General features: G+C 33.3%; 5 protein-coding genes across 9 annotated transcripts; 2 read left to right on the forward strand and 3 right to left on the reverse strand.

Annotated features, from left to right (window-relative positions):
• The first annotated feature begins 212 nt into the window (after nt 1-212).
• Nucleotides 213-2572, forward strand: LOC105633058 (hypothetical protein). The gene is made up of 2 exons (XM_012215578.4): nt 213-993; nt 1879-2572. Exons 1-2 carry the CDS (start codon nt 792-794, stop codon nt 2475-2477), a joined length of 801 nt encoding a protein of 266 aa, XP_012070968.1. The 5' UTR covers nt 213-791; the 3' UTR covers nt 2478-2572.
• A 297-nt stretch (nt 2573-2869) lies between these two features.
• LOC105633059 (scarecrow-like protein 21) lies at nt 2870-6584 on the reverse strand. Its single transcript, XM_012215579.4, has 2 exons — nt 6435-6584; nt 2870-4985 (listed from the first exon to the last, which is right to left on the reverse strand). Exon 2 carries the CDS (start codon nt 4750-4752, stop codon nt 3166-3168), a length of 1587 nt encoding a protein of 528 aa, XP_012070969.1. The 5' UTR covers nt 4753-4985; nt 6435-6584; the 3' UTR covers nt 2870-3165.
• A 3775-nt stretch (nt 6585-10359) lies between these two features.
• LOC105633287 (F-box protein At2g17036) lies at nt 10360-13219 on the reverse strand. The gene is made up of 2 exons (XM_012215858.4): nt 11674-13219; nt 10360-10660 (listed from the first exon to the last, which is right to left on the reverse strand). The coding sequence occupies exon 1, from the start codon at nt 12999-13001 to the stop codon at nt 11676-11678; it is 1326 nt and encodes a 441-aa protein (XP_012071248.2). The 5' UTR covers nt 13002-13219; the 3' UTR covers nt 10360-10660; nt 11674-11675.
• Nucleotides 13220-15165: 1946 nt separating this feature from the next.
• Nucleotides 15166-16223, reverse strand: LOC105633060 (uncharacterized). The gene is made up of 4 exons (XM_012215580.4): nt 15924-16223; nt 15727-15776; nt 15520-15601; nt 15166-15433 (listed from the first exon to the last, which is right to left on the reverse strand). Exons 1-4 carry the CDS (start codon nt 16159-16161, stop codon nt 15387-15389), a joined length of 417 nt encoding a protein of 138 aa, XP_012070970.1. The 5' UTR covers nt 16162-16223; the 3' UTR covers nt 15166-15386.
• A 267-nt stretch (nt 16224-16490) lies between these two features.
• LOC105633061 (Mitochondrial transcription termination factor family protein) lies at nt 16491-22583 on the forward strand. Of its 5 annotated transcripts, none has more exons than XM_089723931.1 (8): nt 16491-16970; nt 18579-18657; nt 18728-18858; nt 18934-19626; nt 19969-20401; nt 20476-20634; nt 21974-22139; nt 22215-22583. In XM_089723931.1, exons 1-5 carry the CDS (start codon nt 16665-16667, stop codon nt 20281-20283), a joined length of 1524 nt encoding a protein of 507 aa, XP_089580057.1. In that variant the 5' UTR covers nt 16491-16664; the 3' UTR covers nt 20284-20401; nt 20476-20634; nt 21974-22139; nt 22215-22583. The 5 variants fall into 5 exon arrangements, with proteins under 5 accessions (XP_089580057.1, XP_089580055.1, XP_089580056.1 ...); XM_089723929.1 differs by having other exon boundaries at nt 21974-22093; XM_089723930.1 differs by lacking the exon at nt 21974-22139.
• Nucleotides 22584-22934: the final 351 nt, after the last annotated feature.

Genomic DNA, 22934 nt, shown 5'->3' on the forward strand with positions numbered 1-22934 from the left:
TGTCCTTGAAATGAACTTTGAATATTTTATTTATTGGGTAAATTACTAATTGCGCCCTTAATTTTATATTATTGCACATTTATTAATCGAAGGTTCAATTTTGTTACAGTCATTATACATTTGTTACATCTTAACAAAAATGCCTTTGAAATGTTATGAAAACACCACATCTGTATATATTTTAATATTTTTATAGGAACACCATTTTATATAAATCCAGATTTAAGAGTTCAAATATTTTATTTATTTAATTAGCTAATTTATTTGAAATACTTGATTATTTATATGTATTTTTTTTAATTTTATACATAAAAGTTAAAATCCAAACCTATTCAGATAACCGTCTGTTGATAAAGAGAACACTGTAGAACACTTTCTTTTTGCATTTGAAAGATTATTTACAATTTTCCATTATAACAAAAAAAAAAAAAAAAAAAAAAAAGAGGCCTCCATTCACATGTCATCATAAAAGTACTGTGAGGCCAAGCCAAACCGAATTTAACTACCAAGTACCGAACAGGGCACTCAGGTTGTCTCTTTCTTTACTAGTTTATTACTGTTACATCATAATACTGTTTTTTCCTGTTTTGGTTGATTATGGTGTTTCTGGGTGGGGCTGACATTATAAATGCTCTGTATAAAGCATACAAAACTCCTTAAATTCACAACTTTTGTCTTTGCTTTAGCTTCAGCTGTGAAATTGTGCAGCCACGTTATGGCCCAAATCTCCACCGGAACTGTACTTTTATTTCAAAATCCCCTTCTTTTATCCAAATAGCACGCCAGAAAAGATGCAGACTTTCTGGATGTCCTTGAAGGAGAATGTCAATTGTGCGAGCAGGATGAGTAATGTGGTTATCCTACCGGAAAAATGCAGCGGGAAGAAGAAGAACAATTCTCAGAAAGAAAATTTAGATAAACAGCTCATTCGTCGAACCCCAAAATCAGTTGGAGAAGTTATCAAGGGATTCAGCACAAGAACTAGGTATTCTGGTAAGTGTTCAATCCTATCATGTTGTAAGCTTTTTTTTTTTTTTTTTTTTTTTGTTTGGTATTGAGATTAAAACTGCTTTTTCAGAAATAAATTTTTTAGATAACTTTTATTATTAAAATTCTTACGTGAAATTCAACTTTAAAAGTTTACATTTTTGATTTTTCAGTGACTTGTTTTCTCAACAGCTTTTGTTCTTTACCTTTGCATTTCCTGTTTGATATTGTTGTAGCATATAAGCAATAAAATTAGTGAATTTTATGCTCCATTTATTTTTGAAATATAACTAATTGAAATATATGTTCTGAATAACTTATTTTCTATTGTTTATTTTCAAATTGAAAATTGGTTAAACAATATTACAATTTTTAGTTTACAAGAATATAAAATATTTAAAATTAAAGAAGTTTTCTGCTTTAATCTTTAAATGCGAGAAAAATCCATAAAAATAATAAATTATGTTGGTTGTTGTGACTGTTGGGGTGGTGGCAACGACGGATGATAATAATATTGACTGCTATTAATTATCTTAAGCACCCCAAATATAAAAAAAATAAAATATTTTTGAGGTAAACTAGCAAATTAACAAACAAAAGGTAAACTAGCAAACAAAAGGCAGGAAGACATATCAAATGATTACAGGACCCCTTAAATTGGAAAAAGAGAGAACGGAAAGATAATTATTTGTTTGCTAGCAGCTTTTAAGGCTCATAAAATGGTCCCCTTTGATATCTGTTGGTATGTGAATATCACTGCAATATTGAAATAGAGGAAAACAATTTTTAAAGAACAGAAATAAATATAATAATAATTATGTCAAAGCAATGAGAAGCTTGAATATGGTATCCTAGAGTTCCTAACTATACAGTCCTTGCATTTTGAAACAGAGATAAAAATTGGAGACCCAGCAAGAAACATCACTGAGATAATATTCCAAAAAGCATCAACAAACCCATCAAAACCATCAAGGAAGATCAAAAAGGTCCTGAAGGTGAAACACTCATTTGAAATTCTTGAAAGGTTTGAGAAATACAGAGAGAAAGTAAAGGAGAGTGCTTATATGCAACAAAAGACACATCCAAGAAGCACGGTAGATGGGAACGAGCTTTTGCGATTTTATGGCACTACAATGACATGTTGCAGTGAAGAATCAACAGAGGTTTCTGAGCTGTGTAGAGATCCTACTTGCCAAGTGTGCACAACGATTCAATCTAATTTTGAGACAGAGTACACCAAGAAGAATGGGATTCGATTGAGTACAAATAGTGAGGATTTAAGTGATAATATAATTGATTTCTCAATGGAGAGAATGGACAGGGCTGTAATAGTATGCAGGATTATTGCAGGGACAGTTTTTAACAGGGTTGATGGGGTAAAAGAAGAGTGTGATAGTATAGGAAGTGAAGCTCATTTTTCAAAGTCAGAATCTTTAGTCGTTAGAAATCCTAGTGCTGTACTTCCCTGTTTTGTGATAGTTTTCACCTGAGATTCTGAGATGTACAAGTAAATGTGTTCCTGTTGTCCACATAATCCTGCACTATGATATATCTAAAGTAATAGAAATTAGTGAAATAAAAATGTTTGCACAAACTAAGAAAATAACTCTGTTTCCAGCAGTCCAAAGATTAAAATCTTTGATCGCAGCAAATAGTTAAAATGTTCAGTAGCTCACACAAATAAGGAGGTGTGCAGCCGCTACAAAATGAGAGTTTGATAAAATATAGAATAAAGATATACAAACAAGAAACCAATCCCAATGAAAAAGCAGAATAAATTATATTTGTAAATAATACCACTTCTAGACTCCTAACATAAGACCTAATCGCAGACTCCTAATATTTATCAATTAAAATTTATATTAATTAATTGAATATTAGCTTAACAAGGGCAAGTTTCAAATTGACTCTGCAACAATTGTACAGTGGATACACTTGAGAAAGATCAAAGAAGTCTATTAATTAAAGGGGGAAACGCACTAGCTAAACACTAATATAATTTATGTTATTTGTTTCACTGTAACTGAGAGCCCTTATATTGCAAATGAGCCAATGTCGCTAGATAATCCATTAATGTCTCAACATTGTTATGATATTTGACTAAAACAACAACATGCATGATCTTGTGTCAAATTGCAGTCTAAGCAAGCAAATGTGCCACTAATTACAGTCTGGTTATCACCTCCATGCGCAAGAAGCAATCAGAGGTCGGTTCATCCAGCCAAGATATAGAGATCCATCTCTTTCTTCCAGAGTATAATTCTTGGAATAGCTCTCCAGTAGAGCCTTGATGGTAGCATTCACATAAGAGCTTAATGGACAGGGTGTAAACCCAGCCATGGCAAACCGTGATTTCCATTTACCAAGAAGTTCATGACGCTCTACTCTCTCAGCACCTTCACATGCTACAATGTTGACAATCTCCCGAGCAAGACAATGCTGCTCGACATTGATACGTTCCTTGTGCTCCCTTGGTAGAGTAACATCAATTGATTCGAAGACAGCCAGATAATAGTTTAATACCTCATTGAAACGGGGAATGAATGGGGCAGTGTTAGTATTAGATTCTTGCTCAACAAGAGTTACCACCTTTGGAGATAAACTCTTAACCAACCTCAATAGCCTGTCCCGATGATTTTGAGTACCCACACTTTCATCAGGCATGTGGTGAAGCATTAAGGCAAAATTAACTGCAATAGCTTCATCGGGTTGAATCCGAAGGTTCTCAAGTTGAATTTCAGAGGCAGAAACTGCAGCAGCATGGAATTCAAAGGGCACCTTACATGACTCAGCAAGCCTTGATAGTCTTTGACCAACTATATCAAGTCCTCCTCCTCGTGCATATGCTGCTGAGGAATCATCAATGCCTGTAAGCCGAATGTGTGGTGGCCCTCCAGGTCGAGCAGCAAGAGCTTGGATCAAGGTGACCCATTGGCTACCTTGTGAAATTTGAAAATCAATTATATGAACTCTACTTTCAGTTTTCATTGCTTCAGCAATTGCTCCATTTGCTGACATATAACCGAACTTGAAGTATGGGCAGACTTCATAGAGTATATGCATGTAAGAGAGGAGCTCAGCACTTGTAGGCTCCTTGCATCTCAACGCTTTGTAGATAGAACTTCCTGAAGATGACAACCTTGCAACAAGGCCTTCCAGCATGTAGGCTCCCAAACGTTGAATAGGTTCACCGGAAACTGATACCATCTGTCGTAACTCTGCCATTAGCCATTCAACTGTCAGCATATCATTATTTGCAACAGCTTGAGCACAAGCACAGAGTGTTTCTTTCAAGTCTCCTCTGGCCATCATTTCCACCAAAAACTTGAACTTATCTTCCTCAGATGTGATTTGGTTGGACCCAGTTGGAGTCATTATATTATATGTGTCAAGATCATCTATAGGCCCCATCATTGCTGTCTCCAGTTCTCTCAGCTTGTGGGTAACATAAGACCTGTCTGGAGAACCACTTGTATTCTCAGAGGACTCATGCAGATCCAATAGATATGACTGAGAATTTAGTTGTGAAATTGCACTTTCATTTGGGGAGAAACTAGCAGTAGAGGGAGAACTGTGAACAGGGTAAACACCAGATCCAGAAGATGATTCCAGGGTGCAATGCTGTTCGAATATCTCAGATGAAAGGTGCATTTCTTGGCTACCATCATCAGAAATTTGGTAGTGGCCTATATTCTGTTTAGGATGCCAGAAATAGGTCCCACGATCTAGAGCAGATTGGTTATAGAACCTCTGAGACCCATCCATAACTGTTCTTTTCTGAGATGCTTGTGTTTGCTAATTTTTTGATATAGACTATGCAGAACCAATGGATCACACGATGCTGGTAAACCTTTCTGGTGAAATTTTCTCTAAACTGACTGCTTCGTTATTGTGAACTACAAACCTCATTTACAGTGAAGCACAGCGCTCCGTCAGCTCTTTCCACCTGATAAATAAATGCAGCTTGGCGCAAATATTTAGTGCAGGATTGATCTAATCTGCAAAGAAGAGTAACTTGACCATTAGGGTAAGCACAATTGAAAAATTCAATGCATAGTGTGCAGATTAAAATAGCGAACTGCAGACTTGTAAACTTAGACAAATCCGTGTCCGTTGTCGCAGATCGTTTTCTTTTGATTTTGCTTATGGTTGCACAAAACAAGATACAAGTTTCACTTCAGTTTTTTCTACTGCTAACAATTTCGATTTTACTCAGTCCAGTGACAGCAATAATAAATTACATACTTGAGTAGCTCAATCTGCATTAGAAAAGAAATGAAGAGGAATACTTTCCACGAAAATATCTGATACCACCGATCCCAAATGAATGTCACATGCAATACTGAAAACACAGGAAACTTCATAACTTGCTCATGACAAAAGCTAAACAACATTAATAGAAGCTTATATTTGCATGAAAATGTTGTTAAACTTCATGTTCAGCTTCTTGCCTCTACATTTAGTGATAACATTTAAGATTTACCAATATAAGCTGAGAAACAAATTTGAACGCCAAAATTGTCGCATTTTGTATAAGAGTTGAATACTTACAGATATATATAGAGAGAGAGGGAAGGGGGTTGAAGCTATCTTGCCGGAAAAGTATAAGTGTTTCTTTAAGGAAGGCCAAGGTTGAAAGTTAAAATCAAAATGATGCTGTTCGAAACCATTTTAACTTACTGATTCATGTAAAATTGGAAAATAAACTGCATCACCAAATCTTCAATCCACTTTCAAGAAATAACGTTGTCACCGAAGGAGTTAAGTTGTATTGGCTTTTCCACATTAACATTGAACGCTGGACATTGTAAAATCTATTGAATTTTGGACCTTCTAGAATCTACTTAAAACATTTAAATATTTGAACTTCATTCAGCAACAAATTCTTCCCCTTACCTAGAATCTACAAAAGCAAATCTATTTCCACTGTAATTAGGGAAATTCCCTAGGTAAGCAAAGCCTCAAACTGATTTCATTGAATATGAGAGAGAGAGAGAGAAAGATCAATTAATCTAAAACCAGAACAAAAGGTTTATCCATAAAGAGAAAAAGAAAACCTAGAACAGAGGAGAAGAAAAGGTTACAACCAAGTGATCATCAGTTCACCTTTTAACAGAAGAAAAAGATTATATCTTTCTCATGTTCATCAGCAACCCACTTCAACAAAACATACCTTTACCTCACAAACAGAAACTTTTTGCAGCAATTTTAGCTGAAAACTACTAAATTGCAAGAAACTGACCATGTAAACCTACCCATGTAGAATTTTCACAAGAAAAAGATATGGAAAACAATAGGCAGCAATAAAAACATAAAAGAGTCATACTTTAGCAACATAATTAAAGATTCAGAATCAAAATAACAGTTTGATCAACATGGATTCATATATATCAACTTCAACATAAATTCCTTTCTATTTTTTTTTTTTTTTTTTCATTTTGACATACCTGGTTATAATTGCAGTTTTTTGATTCCTTGCGCTGCGTTGGCTTCAAAATCGTTTGCAAGCCAAAAAGCCTCTGCAAGTACAAGGCCCCCTTTCAGTTAAACTTTTATAGCAATTATTTCTTACCATTGACCTTATTATGCCCAGAAATCACATTCCTGCCACCATAATTGTGACATGTCTATTTTCATAATAAAATAAAAGTGACCTCTTTTTTTAGTTAAAGACCAAAAGACCCTAGATTAGCATTATATGGTCCAATTACATCACTAATCACAGTATAAATTTAATAGAATTAACACCTGCCTGTACTTCTGCTTTCCCTTAATTAATTTTAAATGGCAAGTTGTGACATTTTCTGCAACTATTTAAAGACTTGGCTTGTCTTCTGGTATGACTGATAAAATTAGGTCAATGGTTGTTAAAAGGGCAACAAACCATAGTCAAATGAAATGTGCCTCAATCTCAAAATATTTTATTTTTCTCCTCGTACGGTTCGATCTAAGATGTTGAAAATACTTTTTTTCTATTTCTTTCTTGATTTCTGTAACAAACTTAAAATTTGTGCCTAAAGACAGACAGAAAAAATTCAATCTGCCCTCTCCGTAGTTAAATTAATACCAAGTCAATTTTTATCGGTCGACGGCAAGTTTTCCCGGGATGTTTCAATCCCAAAAGGAAAAGTTTCCGTTGTTAGTCAAAATTAAAAGAGGAAAATGTAATTAATAAAAGCAATTACAACAATTCCTTGAGCTGACAATGGATAAGGAAATATGTTCTTGCAGGGAAACCTGCAGAACGGAGAGAATTTTCTGTCCTAATCCGTCTGGTTGCCGTCCCTAATAATAACGGGTGGGAATTTAAAGGTCATATTGGTCAAGGTTCAAATTTTTATTTTTAAAAATAAAGGCAGTCCCAGCCCCCACGTGTGTCATGAGCCCATGACTACAGAAATGGACCCACACGGTTTATCATGCTTCCTCTGCATTACATTTTCCATTCTGTACGTACATTTTGGTTTTTTTTTTTTTTTTCAATTTTAATTTTTTATTAAATGCATGAATATACTCCCACACCGTGTGATGAAAAAACAAAATCTTATATCACTCTTAATTTTTATGTTAGACGTCCATTATATCTCCGTATATTTTAAATGGAGATAAATATTAAAATTATTAATACATAAATAGTTAAACTGATATTTAAAGGTATTAAAAATATATATGAATAATAGGAATATAAATTAATTTGAGCACACATAATTGAAAATTTGCAAGCTTATCTATTTCCATCCTGAAGTTTATCATCTTATGATTCCATTTTATCTTATGGCACAAAAAAAAAAAAAAAAAAAATTACAGATGAATAATTTTTATTTATAAGTGGTAAACGTATATTATAAATAAAATAAATCGTCTATTGCATTAATTAATAACAATAAATATTTTTTTTGGTAATAATTAATAACAATAAATTAGCTACATATATTCTAAATTTAGAGCATTCCTTTTCATTGACCAATAAGATCCCTTCACAAGAAAATGGAATTGAAAATACAATTGCAAAATGGACTCATTCCATAAAACTATTTATTGCTATTACAAGAATGAAAACCATTAATTCAACCAACTATGATATTTTATAATTCATTCAGATCAATCCAAAAATTACAAAATGAAAATTCTAAATCAATAAATAAAGTTGTTAGTGGTAAAATTCTAAATTGACTTGGGAAAAAAAAAAAAAAAAACAAAGATCCAATTGGCTTTTCTTGATTTGCCGACCTGCCCCCTTGTGATGTGGGGATAATGAATTCATTACAATTTCACATAAAATGAACATATTTCTATTTATTATGACATAATGCCAATGTAGCATATACAGTCAGAAATTTCTCATCAGGATTAGATCATGCATTTGCAATATTTGATTTTTTTTTTTCTTGACAAGAGCTTTTTTCGGAATGTTGTAGCCGTAAATAAGTCAACTAATGAAAACAAAATTGCACCACCTTTGGACGTTTTATAAAAAAGACCGTGTCATCTCATGTCAAATGAAGCGTAATAACATGCATGAACCGAAGAAAATTAAAATTTAATTCTAATTCTCTCATGATTTGAATTAAGTTAGAACTGTAAAAAACCGCAGAATTGAAATTCAGAATTCTAATTTGAAATGATTTTGCATCAGAATTCCAAAATCATTTCATTTTTTTTTCATTTGATCTATCTAAGATTGCTGCCATCTGAAAATCCAAATGCTATGATCAGCCAAAATGCAAGAAAAAAAAGAGGTAAATCCAAATCAGTTTCATATATATATATATATAAGCATGGCATTCACCATAGAAAGTCAAACCTTTCTGCAATATCTGGACAAAAACAAAGAGAATCAGAGACCTTATAACATCTTTATCAGAAATGCTTTACACTCTCATATAAAAATTTTTCAAAGATGATGATGTTTGAAGACTTTTAAGTCCTTGATAGAACAGCAAAAATCTTATTATTGGTTCCACTAATTAATCAATTAAATCCAAAGTCAAAGCAAATCTATAATACCACATGACATGAATAAAAAATAAAAGAATAATAATTGTACTAGCCAAATTCAACTACCAATTACAATGATTTGAAAAAGAAAAGTGATATAGCATTAGGAATTAATTGTGTTTTTGTGATATATATTACCAATAAATTTTTTAGCACCAAGATATTAAATACTAATAAAAATCAATATTAACATAATAATTTAATATCTTGTTGCATTTGATATTAATTCCAATTTGTTTATAAATAAAAAAGGGTTTTCATTGATTTTTATATAAGATTTAATGTGCGCTTTCATTTGATTTTTCAAAGACTTTGATCAAAGAATGCTTCAAGGGAAAAAAAAAAAAAAAGGAATTATGTGGGTCCAGAACAGTATTGATTTGAATGGTGAAGAATCAAATATTTCAAAGGAAAAAGAACAAGAATCTACTAGGGATGAAACATGGAAATAAAAAATAGAATTCAAAAAGGTAGGTTGACTTTCAGCTATATGAAAAGGGTAATTTGCCCAAATAAGGGAGGAAAAAGAAATTGGAGCTAAAAGGGCCTGGCCCAAGACTGGGTCCAAATAATCGACCCTAGAACGGTTAATCCAATTCCAGAGCCCAAAACCAAATCAAAATCGACCCTGAGTGTATTATGGGTCGCTAATCGAAAACGTTTGATTAATTTAATTTCGTCGGAAATATAAAATGAGCATATTGATTCGCTGACTTACTTATAAAACCTATATCAGAAATAAAAAGATGGCGTAAAAAAAGATTTACACCCGTCAATGAGAACACCCAAGTAAGATACATTATGGAACCATTGTTAAACAAGCAAATAAGGAATCAGACTCAAAATCTACATTCCGCCAACCCTTGAGCTTGATCCAACTAAGGGCCTCTCTGAAACTAAGCTAACTAAAATGGTTAACAAAGTGATTTCAGTAACTTGCTAGTCTCTATAAACCACTTCCATTTTCTATGTAAGATGCTTGACATGCTAGCTTAAGCTAATTTAAGCTCACACCTCCTCAGAGCCTAGGTGTTACAATAGAAATAATCTTTGGTACATTCAAAATAAAGGGAAAAAATCTATTAGAAAACCTTAAACCCTTTTTTTTAAATAGCAATTTCTATGCATTAAAGTCATAAACACATGACCAACAAGATATTGATTGAGATGGTTGGTGACCTTAATCCCCGTGAGAGTGAGAGTGAGGAAGACAAAAAACCTTTATGCTCTACGGCTTAAGAGGGATTAAATCTCCTGGTTACACTAAAAAAATCACATACATATGGTATTTCTATCCTATTATAAAAAAAATGCATTTGTTTTATAATATGCAAAGCACTAGAAACAAGAATTAGTTGTTGAAATACTCAAGCATAGAAGAAACTAAAGTTATATAGCATAGAAGTAAAAACTTGTCTTGAACAAGCTAGTACAGGTATTAAAAGTTTCCAAAGGATTCAAACAGTACTTCAACTAAAATTAAACATATTTGAAATAAGCAACCATGTAAGGTTGAAAACCAACCCTAACATTCACAAATTAAAGCTAAAACAGCAACAGCAATGGCAGCACCTCCCATCTTGCGAAACAGCACAGAGATTGATCAAGGATGACGAGATCATAACACTTCGAAACCTCCTTCCAGATGGAAGTATTTTCTCACTGCATAGGAAGCCTGCCAGGGAAACATTCATATATCAAAATGGAAAATAGAAAAGTTAATGGAGGTATTTAATATAATGGATTGACAATATATAACACATTGCTTCTTAAATTTATTAACATTGACTCTACTAGTATTTTTTAATGAGCACACTTTCATTACATCAAACAAGTAGTTTAAAATTACAAATATCTTTGAGATATCTGTAAAATGGTTAAATTACACGTCTTCACCATGTAGACGTTAATATATAAAGAAATAGTATTTATATATTACTAAAAGTAAGAACGGTAATAGATAACAAACTTATGTCAAAGAATCTTGAAAAATTAAATGAAATTTTTATGATATAACTAATAATATTCGATTGTGAGAGAACGTGTACACCATGCAGACGTATATTTAAATATCGATAATTTATAGACAAACATAATAACGCATTTGCTATAGGTATATTCAGCCACCATATAACAATATATTCTCTATAAATTCAGATGATATGCATAAGATATCATTGAAAATATGATCAAATATCTGGTAATTAAGAAACCTGAATAGGATGTGTACTTTTACTTATTATATATATGTATCGACAATTTAGAAGTGATTTACTAAATGAGAATGCTTATATATATATATATATATATATGAGAAAACATTTACAGTATCTACATTTTCAGTCATTATGGACTTACAATTCCCATAACATTTATTTAAAGGAAATGATCTAATTGAAGCTTTAAGGCTTGCCTATAGGTTAATCCTGATTCCAAGCAAGGGCATTAATTTACTCAAAATCTTTAAGAAGAAAAATTCACATATATACTTTTGAATCTTCACTTTTAAAGATTTGCTACTATTACCTTAATTTATTTAGTCATACCAAAATAAATATTTTCATTTCTTTTATGCAATTGAACTTATTTGAGTTTACATCACAACATATTTTCAACTTTGCAAGTACATGAACATCATTAAGCAAGCAATAAAATAAATATTTCACAAGTATGAATTGAAAATCTTACCTTCAATTTCCAAGTGGAGGCAGATCTGTTCTCAACCACAATGGTGGTGGCCAGAATATATTAGGGAAGCCTGGAGAAGAGGCGAGAGGTCCAGCGTAGCCATCTTCTAAATTGAACACAAATATTTTGGTATCGTCTACCAAATCATCATCATATACATCTTCCTCATCATCGAATTCATCATACAGTTCATCAACAAAGTAAATGCAATTCCCTTTGCTTCCAGCAAAATCTTGAGCTGAAACGGAAAAAGAGCAGTCCTTACTCAAGCAAAAGATTTGGTCTCCCAAATCATTCACCACGTCCCAATGGTACACCGGTGATGTTGGGCTAACAGTGTTCAGCTTAAAGACCTCAAACTTAAATGGAATATCAGTAACACCTTCCTTCTTGAAATAACATTTAGTATCATCATCATAGTAAACTTTGCTTGCGCAAATACTATAGTCTCTGGAGACTAAGAAAAGATCTCCACATGACTCAACAAGATACCTCTCACCGGTAAAGGGTCTTGGCGGAAGGATAAGATGAGTGGTAGTGAGTGAATTAGCATCGGTTCTAGAACCTGTTCCATTTCTAAGCACGGCATAAATATCTCCTTTGTAATTTATTATGTCTCTATATGTATCAGCAATGTCCATTGAGTTCCATTCCTGATCACGATTAACTTTCATCGAATAAAATTCACCTCTAATGAGAGCACAAACTCCAAGGCTTGAATCCGTTTCAGAAGCTGAAACGGTTACCTTGCTAGACATGGTAACCCCGTCATTGCTAATAAAACTATCGTTATCATTTTCTTCTACTCCTCCATGAACGATCTCCATGGGGTGATAAGTAACATCGTTGCTATCGAGCTCCTCATCCTCATCATGTCGTTCAAGGCTGAAAGTACTAGCAATAGGCCAGACACGGAAACTGAGCAGGTTCAACTCCCTTGGAAATGTGGGAGGTAAATTATAAATGGGATATCTTGAGAAAGGACTTGTTACAAGCAGCTTGCCTGCATCACTCTCTTCTTGAACCTTAATCAACCAGCTATTACCATGTTGAGAGCCTTCAGGTTCAAGACGAAAGACTGTCCTTCGATAGACAGAAAAAGTAGCAAAAGGGTGGAAAGGATCGTCAGTGAGGAAATTAAGCTCCAAAGGCAAAGATGGAGACTTTTTAGGAGCAGGAACGGAAGTTCGCCATGAATGGCAAACAGAACGGAAATGAAGGACATCAAAATAGGTATCGAGGTGTTTGGCTATATCAGTTAAGAGATCTACTGGAAGAGTAGACCATGAGAGTGGAGTGATCATTTCTCCACCTCTTGAACAGGCCATAGCTGTAGGCCTGATATCCCTCTTTCACTATACCAACCCTAACCCTAATTCTAACTTATAATCAATCAGATGGACGGAAAACACTATGCAAAACCTGCCATACTTATAAGAAAATTTTGATGGTCTAGGCCTTCTTTTCCAGATTCCTCCTTTCTGAAGAGTTGCCATATGTACGTTCAGTTGCGCTTTCAGACAAAAATTACAGAGAAGACAGTTGAATAGGTGTGTGCAATATTGAGGAAAGGAGATCTCCTTTCTTTCCTATATGACTTTGCTTTTTTACCTTTTTCTTTTCCGTTTCTATTCCCCTACCTTCCATTTGACTGTTTTTTATTTTTCTTTTTTCATTCGTATATATCCACTTATTTTAATTAAGTGACCATAAATTACCTTTATCTTTTTTTAATTAAAGCCATTAAGTCATTTTCTTAATTTTTATAAATAAAAAATTATAATTTTGTTAGATATAAGGATATATTGGAGTACCATGCAACATAATTTTTTTTAAAAAATTCATATTTAATTTCTCTGTTATATATTTACTTCGTCTTAATGTATGGGTCCACTCATATATTAGATTAATCTAATAAACTTTTTCAATTTTAAATGAGAGTATTTATATTGATTGATTGAAAAAGAAAGGGATAAAATACTATCCAAATATGATAATTTTTTTCTTAAATATCAATTAATTATTTGTTTGGTGTTCAATAAAATTTATTTGGTTTATGAATAGCTTCGTACACAAAAAATAAATAAATATTATCCTTCACTTTTAGAAAAAAATATAAATCATAATATTTGAAATGAATATGATATAATGACAAATGACAACAATAAATTTATATATGAAGAATAGATAAGTCTTATTAAAAAAATGGTGATGTTTGAAATGAATAATAATGGACTTAATCACCAAAAATACTTTGAACTTTTGATTTTTTTTTTTTTTTAAATTTAGCCAGTATTTTTAATTTATCAATCAATACCTCATTCTTATTTTTTATTGTTAATTTGTTTCCGTCTAGAGTTGATTGAATGTGGTTAAGTAATGCAGCTTTGGAGTGAATAAACCTACTTGGCGGGTCTTACAGTTGCCGACAGTGCAAAGTCCTTGCCAAGGGTCCATCAAGAGTTCGTTAATTGTTAAACCTTGCAAACTTCTTTCAAGCTTGCAACGAGATATGAAGAAAATTATCTCAACAATGTAATCTTCCAATTTATAGATTTTAAAAAACAAGGATAAACAATTAAATAATGACTATATGGATATGAGCTGACATGATGTGAGACCAATCAACAGCTAAATAAGCAACAAAATAATGGGCTTTGACCGGATGGCGTAATTGATGAGGAAAAATAAATTTAAAAAAGTAATTAACAAAATTAAAAGTATTGGCTAAATTTATTAAAAACGTCAAAATTCAAACTTTTTTTAATGATTTAGCCTGATCCAGTAATAAGCTAAAGATACCAACCACTTTAGGATTTGCTTCCAATTAATTGCAGAGTATTGTGCAATTACAATGACAAATTTTAAAGTTGTGATTAGAGGAAAAAATTAAAATAATTATCATATTATTAGATAATTGTTGTATAATGATAATTACAACTTCAGAAATGACAGCTCATGTATTTATTTTTCATGTCTATGTTCTGTTTGTGTTAGAACTTGGTAAGTGTATTTGATTGTGATTTTTAGATTGAATTGTAACTTCCATTTCTGTAATCTGTTGTCTGTATGCACTGTTGCTGAGTTGTTGCTTAGGTGGAATAATATTGCCTAAAGTGTCACTCATGCTTGCCCAATGAGCATTCTCAATATTATGCGTACCTCGAGGAGGATTCAAACTTCCACCCTCTTTAGCACAAGATTTTGAATCTCACATGCCTAAGACATTTTGAGACCGAATCATATTCCATGAATATGATGTCTATTTAGGAAGATGTATAAAATATGTGATAAAAGCAGAGCTTTTAGAGTATTTTTATTGATCAGTCGTTTTATATAAACCTAAATCGAATATTTAAATGCTTCGATTTAAATTATCCGGAAAATGTGTTATCTTTTATATTAAATTCTATATTATATCGAAAAAATTAATAATTAAATCTATTTAAAATTCAGTAGAAGCCAAATAGATAAATAGAATAGGATCCCATGTAAGAAGAGATATATATAGAAAGAAATAATCCACCCGTATTTTACATATATATCTCTCCTCATTTTCTTTACATATATATGTCTATCCTTTTCTTTTTTTTTTTTACTTAACTTCTGTTCTACTACTCAAGTAGAATATCCAGAAATATAGACAAACAGATGAAGCTGAATCCAGTTATACATCCACCAGTGCATATAAATATAGTAAAGAAGGAAAGAAATCAACCAGAGAAAAATCTCTTCCAGGACTGCCATGGTAGAAATCCTCCTGCCAAACAGTAAATAGGTCCACAAACTTATGTACAGAAAAACTTAAATGCTTGCTTAATTAAGAGAAATCTATCAAAGTCTTACCACATCCAGGGCAACGAAAATAGTCATTTTCCCTTACAACTAGCCCAGAACCTCCACAGACCTCACATCTTCTTTGGGCTATCTGCCATTAAATTTTTATATATATAATCTCTAAATTAACTAGTCAATGGCATCAACATTTTATCTTTGATTTAGCATAAAATTAATATGTAGAACATGTATGAAAATGTAAATTGGCAAACTTACTATCCTTTTACTGAATTCAATCCCAGCTACAATGAATGGTGTTACTCCAGCTGAACATATTATATATATATATATATATATATATATATATATATATATATATATATATATATAAACGTTAATTTCAAACATGAAAAACAGAAAATAGAACAAATTTATATTTAAACGTCAATTCTATCTTCAAGTTTCAAAAACACCTGTAGCTCCAACGACAATTTGCCAGGTGACCTCCACTTGGCCTAAATCCGCGGCAGCCGAAACGTCGTTAATGGCCGCAATCTTCGTAGTTGATCTTCGATTTACGATGAGGCGGATATTGGCCATTGATTTTGAATGCTTGGTGATGAGTGTGTTCCTGTGTCGGAGACTTTTTGACTTCGAGTTCGTTGGAGACGTGAGTAAAAGAGAAGAGGAAGAAGAGAGTGCAGCTTCCATGGCACTGCACAGTAAAACGAAACCAGAGCTTTTCTCTCTCTCTCTTTTTTTTTTTTTTTTCAATTATTATCTTTTATCTCTTAAAATCGTGTTTATTTTCTTGGGCCACGTCTACCAATTTGGGCTAAGCCTGCACAACCACACACCACACTTGTGGATTAGATGCGTCATCTCAGTAAAACGACGCCGTGTCATAAACAAGCCCTTTAATCGAAAATTTGTACTGTCGGCCCACACAACCCGCTCACATTTATTGTGTCGGCCCAATTTCAAGGTTAATGAAACGACGCTGTGTGACCAACTTACGCTTTCGAGGTAGCTGGCTAACTCCAAAACGACCTAAACGGCTCTTATTTGGTAATCAAGCAAAACCCCCAACCCAAACCATCAACAAGAGGATTAGAGGAGGAGAAGAAGATAAACAGTCAAAGAAATATTCTTTTCTGTCAGGGTTTTTGATTATATTCTCTTTTTTCTCTGTTTCAAGAAATAGGAAAAAGAACATGGCTGTTTCATCTCTCTATCAATTCAATCCTTCTCTTTCCTCTAAATTTCCTTCTAAGCCTCATTTGCTTTTGCGTGCTCTCTCTGGTCGAAGCCAAGTTGGGGAAATGATTGTTGACATTCGGCGAAGGAGAAGCCGAATGGATAGAATTGTGGTTTTGTCTTCACACTCTAACGCTAAGGTACTCAAGTTCAACAGGAAGTCACGGTACGGACAGACATTGAGTCATAGCGATGAGGAGGAAGAGGAAGAAGAAGAGGACGATGATGATGATTACTTCGATAAGAATGACCCGTTGTTGGATGTGAGTGTTGTTAACTCTTTCTGCACTTGAGCTTTCCAACATTTAAGAAAGTACTGCAATTGATTTTTTTTTTTTTTAAAGGAAATACATTTAAGCTGCTTTTCAAAAATATGAAAATAAATACCTTTTTGTGATTTGTTTTTTAATCTGGTATTATTTATTTTTGAGAAGACTCTGTTTACAATTAAATAATCAATAATCTGGTATTATTTATCCACACGTTGGACCTCAATAATCAATTGATTTTCTTGACATTCACACTCAAGTGTGAAACTTTCCTCATCTTGTAGTGAACTTTGGATTTATCCCATGCATAGTTGCCAAATCGAGATTGAAACCGGGAATTGGACTTCTTATTTTCCGGATTGAGAATCGAATCGGATAATAAGATTATAGTATAATTTTTCAAAATCTTTTAAAAATACTAATACACATTTATGGATATATTTCCTATTAATTTTATCAAAAAAAAAAAAAAAAAGATCACTAAAATTTCACTTGCAAATCATGTATTTATATAAATTTTAATTCCAAATCGTGTACTAAATACAAAGATGAAAGAGAACCTATGACTTATTCGGATTCAAAGTTCAAAAAATAAAACATTTAAGTTAAAATGTTAAACCAAAAGCAAACTAAAATATCAAGCCATTAAATTTCTGATCCAAATTGATATTCATTTATCATCAATTCAAGCCTTTATCATTTCCATCTTCTAATACAAACATATCCTCTTGTTCTTCTTCTTCGACTACATTGACTTTTCACACTTATTTTGTTGGGTATGAGAATCGTTGGCCATGAGAATAAACTCAAATTGTACTACTCGAATTGCAAATTGTATGGCTCATGCTCAATTTCGGTTCACCCATCATATTCATATCATTGAGCATGAAAATCAACTCGAATTTTATGATTCATGCTCAATTTTGATTCCCCATAAGATTCATATCATTGGGCATGAGAATCGAAATCACGAATGGTAAGTTTCTAATAAAATTGATCCCATGTTTTATGTCTACATCATTTTTGCATGTGCTATAGAACTGATGTCAAGGATGCTTAAAAATGTTGCCTTGTCTCATTTATAATTGTCAAGTTTGACTGATATTAAGTTGTATAATGAGAGGTTTGATTTGGAAATTGGCTTCCTCTTCATCATACATAATTCTTACTTAAGCAAATAGATTTATTTGTTTGTCTGAATTAATTTGTTGTAGTGAGTGTTAGAACTATCAACTATATGATAATCCTCTTTGTGGAATCTGGTTTAAGATATTAAAAATGAATTAATTTGATTCTTTACATTACTTTGCATTGATGACTCCATGCTCGCTTCCTCGTAATGATCAATTTGAATTATTATTGCACAAATGTATACGTGCCTACCAAGTAACCACCACCCTGCATCAACCTCATATAGCTAATGTACACTATTTTTCATCTTTCAAATTGATATTGTGCTATCCCTTCTCCATTTTCTCCCATTCGCTTTTCTTATTTTGGGTGGCAGGCTAGCATAGCTATTTGTGGGGTTCTGTGTTGGTTGACATATTATTATGCTTTTCTTTGTTTTAACTTCTACAATTTCATGTGCAATGTCTTCAGGATGAATTTGCAGAACCTGCAGATTATGAAGTTGATGGAAAAAGATTTAATTCACGAAAGAAAATCAATGATGGAGAAAGTATGCTCTAAAATTCCAATAAACTTTCAATTTTTTATGGAGATAATGGCTGAAGAATAATTTGTGCTAGTAGGTGTACAGAGACAGCTGGTTGTAAGAAGTGGCAGGAGCATTCAGGAGAAGAGAATTGCTGGAAACGTTTATCTTTCTAAAAACAAAAGAATGGAAGCTGACTCCTCATACATGGGCAGCAAAGAAAAGGTATGATAAACTTGTGATCTTCACATAGGCTATGCCACTAGTGCAAAAGAACTTACCTGTTTTCTTCACTTGCAGCTGAAGCCCAAAGTATCTTCTAAGAACAAATATGAACTGGTGTCTGAAGAAATAGAGTTAAACAAGAGATGGTTCCCACTTTTTGATTACCTAACAACCCTTGGGCTCAAGGAATCAGACTTTATACAAATGTATGAGAGGCACATGCCATGTCTCCAAGTAAGTGTATGCTCTGCACAGGAGAGGTTGGAGTACCTGCTGAGTGTTGGTGTGAAACAAAGTGACATCAGAAGGATACTTTTGAGGCAGCCACAAATTCTAGAATATACAGTGGAGAATAACTTGAAGTCTCATGTTGCTTTCTTGAGGGGTTTAGGTATTCCACATTCCAAACTAGGGCAGATAATTGCTGTTTCCCCGTCTCTCTTTTCTTATAGTGTTGAGAATTCCTTAAAACCTACAATTAGATATTTGGTTGAGGAGGTTGGAATTGATGAAAAAAATATCGGCAAAGTAGTGCAGCTAAGCCCTCAAATCCTGGTTCAACGTATTGACATATCATGGAATACTCGCTGCATTTTTCTTTCAAAGGAATTGGGAGCATCTAGGGAAAGTGTATTAAAGATGGTGACAAAACATCCTCAGCTCCTCCATTACAGCATAGATGATGGAATTCTGCCAAGGATCAATTTTCTTAGGAGTACTGGCATGCGTAATTCTGACATCTTGAAAGTCTTGACTAGCCTCCCACAAGTAAGTTTCTTTCCCCTTTTGTGCTTGTTGGAACATTTCTCATCTTTGTAAAGTATTGAGGATTCTTGTGCTGATATATTATTGTAAGTTTGGCTATTTTGGCTTTCTGTAATTGTGCTGTGCTTTATGTTTATAGAGAATTGACAGTCCCCTTTTGTGTTTGATATAAGCAGGTTTTGCGTTTTACGAAATACAAAAAGAATATAACATGAAAATTGTAAAAGCAAGATTCTGAATATATTGCCACATGATTTAATAGAGTTTCTTTCATGTTATCTATTTCTTTTTTTTTAGCTTATTGTCCTGAATCTTCTCAATAGTAATGCTTTGTTGTGTTATTAGGTTTTATCTTTGTCGCTGGAGGATAATTTGAAGCCAAAGTACATGTATTTGATCAATGAACTTTGTAACGAGGTAAAGTCCTTGACCAAATATCCCACGTACTTGAGCTTGTCTTTGGACCAGAGAATTCGCCCTCGCCATAGGTTCTTGGTTGCGTTAAAGAAAGCTCCAAAAGGGCCATTTCCTCTGAGTTCATTTGTTCCAACAGATGAATCCTTTTGTCAGCAATGGGGAACTGGTTTAGATAAATATTTGGCATTTCGACAGCAATTACTACTTGAGAAGTTTGCCAAGAAATATGATAGACAAGGATAAGGTGTTGTCATAAAACCCTATCTGTTCATTCCACTAACCCAAGTAATGCAGCTGGGCTCTCCTCTAGCTTCATCAACTTATATGGCTTGTTTTGTGAAACTGATCAGGAAATTTTCAGGTAAAGATCTGACATCTTAATTATGGCAAACCTCAAGTTGCAGGTTCTGACTCTCATCTTGCTATGTGCAACAGTGAAAGTGGTTTCATGACTCATGGAGTTATTGCAATAATCTGCACAGCTGCTGCTCTAGTTCTGCACATATTTGAGGTGTAAACTCCAAAAGAAACTATCTTCAAAACTGCTGGTGATTGAGTAGGAAAAGGAAACCAACAAGATTTTGATAAAAAAAGGTTGGTATATTGAACAGGAAAGTAAATGATGATATTGATATTGAGAAATTGACATGAAAATACAAATTGCAAGTATTGAGGACAATTGCCGGGCACATAAAATGTCTCTATACAGGATGCTTCTTCTGTAATATTTCTTATACATTTTCTTTTTTCCCTTTTTCATGTGTTATGCCACACATATATGATGAGATACCCCATTCTGACCTCTGCCTTGCAAAACACTGAGTTGTAGTTTTTTTTTTTTCTCCTTGATTTGCACTGAAAAAATGTATTTTCTACATATATATAATTCAATGTTCATATCGTGTTAAGCTATGCGTTTTTTTAGCTGGCTATCAAGATGTACCTCGGTTTATCTCTCTATCTCAATTTCAATTTGAAGTTGCGATGTATGAGTTGAGGGAGTTTAATATTCACTTAAATTTAGTGAAGTTGAAGACCAATTTTGTTTGCAAGTACTATCCCGATTCTTTTAAAACTTTTGCCCCTATTTCCACATCAGTGACTATCTTAGTTTGAATTCCTTCGCTTTTCCCTTATGAACTTGTATCAGAAGGTCAATATGGTACCGTGTGTTGATCCAGTTGCTGGATGTGCATAAACTTCCAATAAATAGCGGATTGAGTTGTAGATTCATTTAGTTTTCTCATTTAAATATTGACTGTAATCAAACACTGTACTATAAATATGATTGTGCATTAAGGTTGTTTGTTTTTATGAGCTAAAAAAAGTCTAAAACAGAGAGGCATACCGTATTACCAACACTTGGCTGCAGTATTGCTTTATTCCTCCAGGACCCACCACTTTGTAGAGTACAGCTTCAGCTGTTTTCTGTGTCCCTATATGATTTTTCACTGGTGGGTCCTGTTGGATTTCCTCAATCACATTGAAGTTGAGTTGTGTATTCCCAACGCAACCAAAGGCCAAAGCTTGTCTTATTGGAAATTATTTTATCGTTCTTTTAGATAGTATAATTATATGTGTAACAGCAATGGTTAGTGTAAGATACTAGGAATAGGCTGTTTACTATGAAATTATTACTTTAGAAGATTCTTAGCGGTGTATGATATTTACTTATTTGAGTTTCTCCTATATGGAAACCACAGGCAAGATAAGTCATTTTCAACATGCATGTTTGACCTATTCATGGATTTGTTATTCTTTAAATTTAACAAAAATAACCTTTTTTTCTCTGCTGTTTTATGAGTTTCTTTGTATGTTTATGAATCTTGTCTTGTTAGAATTAGAAACCATTTTTCGATTTTACTATTATACTGCCTGATTGTGTGAATGGATAATCTTGTCTTTCTTTTTGTTCTTGGATGCCCAAAAGCAGGAGGAAAGATGAAAAGTAAATTAAAAGGCTAGTACAGTTTGGGGTAATAAGAGTGGTTGGAAACAATATACAATACATTTCTCTTTCCTCCATTTTCTGGGCAACCGCAAGCTTTGCCAGGTTACGAAGTTTTCCACCACCTTGATGCTCCACCAACTAAAAGATGGTTGATCTTTTTATTTATTTTTCTAAAGGAAGATTTATATCAATACACTGTCAAGTAAAATTTTTCCTCTTACAGGTAATGCAATTGGTTGAGAGGTCACTCTCAGCTGCTCTGACAGGACAGTGTTTCCCATAAATTGCGGGGGCAGGAACTATAAACTGCTGCATACTGTAGTTCAATCAAGCATTGGTCTGCTAAGAGTGGGGATATTGTTAGAGGGACCCATCTAAAGGTGTCAAATAATATAATTCATCAGATAGAGATAATGAATGAGACATGCTGGAAACAATGTAGATTGTTTTTGGTTTTAACTTTTGTGTAGTACAACTACTTTGTCTCTTGTTATGTGAACTGTGGTTTTTATAACTACTTTAAACATTAGATATTTTTCTAATCATACATGTATTATATTATTTTATATTGGAAACCCTTATCTTATCTGGATGTCACTTGTCAAGAACGAGCATATTGCCTGCCTAACTTGCCTTCGTCAATGCGGTCCCCCATGGCCATGAGAGTATCATTTAATGTCTTTGTGAACGTGAGTATCATTTGAGTAATTTATTTTCCTCATCTGAGTTGTTTGTTATCTGAACAAGGCATGCAGTGAATATTAGCCATAAAGAAATGGTCAAAATTTCAGTTTCTTGTTTCCAATCACAAAAAGTTGAAGATATGCATTGTTTTCTGGACCATCTTTTATTTTATTTTCAGGTATTAAGGTATATCGTTACTTCTGAAAGACGAAAGTTCCGATGAAACTGCTGCTCATATCTTAGCGTCTTCACATGAAAA

This window comes from Jatropha curcas, chromosome 7, assembly GCF_041381405.1.
Source record: "Jatropha curcas cultivar XTBG-Jc1 chromosome 7, XTBG_Jcur_1.0, whole genome shotgun sequence".
Taxonomy (NCBI): Eukaryota; Viridiplantae; Streptophyta; class Magnoliopsida; order Malpighiales; family Euphorbiaceae; genus Jatropha; species Jatropha curcas.

Bases quoted from the DNA above. Each gene is read 5' to 3' on its own strand.
- LOC105633058 (XM_012215578.4), top strand. From the start codon at position 792: ATGCAGACTTTCTGGATGTCCTTGAAGGAGAATGTCAATTGTGCGAGC. The intron at 994-1,878 runs GTAAGTGTTCAA...ATTTTGAAACAG, and splicing joins CACAAGAACTAGGTATTCTG to AGATAAAAATTGGAGACCCA.
- LOC105633059 (XM_012215579.4), bottom strand. From the start codon at position 4,752: ATGGATGGGTCTCAGAGGTTCTATAACCAATCTGCTCTAGATCGTGGG.
- LOC105633287 (XM_012215858.4), bottom strand. From the start codon at position 13,001: ATGGCCTGTTCAAGAGGTGGAGAAATGATCACTCCACTCTCATGGTCT.
- LOC105633060 (XM_012215580.4), bottom strand. From the start codon at position 16,161: ATGGAAGCTGCACTCTCTTCTTCCTCTTCTCTTTTACTCACGTCTCCA. The intron at 15,602-15,726 runs GTAAGTTTGCCA...ATTTAATGGCAG, and splicing joins TTGAATTCAGTAAAAGGATA to ATAGCCCAAAGAAGATGTGA. The intron at 15,434-15,519 runs GTAAGACTTTGA...ACTGTTTGGCAG, and splicing joins TTTTCGTTGCCCTGGATGTG to GAGGATTTCTACCATGGCAG.
- LOC105633061 (XM_089723931.1), top strand. From the start codon at position 16,665: ATGGCTGTTTCATCTCTCTATCAATTCAATCCTTCTCTTTCCTCTAAA. The intron at 18,859-18,933 runs GTATGATAAACT...CTTCACTTGCAG, and splicing joins ACATGGGCAGCAAAGAAAAG to CTGAAGCCCAAAGTATCTTC. The intron at 19,627-19,968 runs GTAAGTTTCTTT...TTGTGTTATTAG, and splicing joins TCTTGACTAGCCTCCCACAA to GTTTTATCTTTGTCGCTGGA.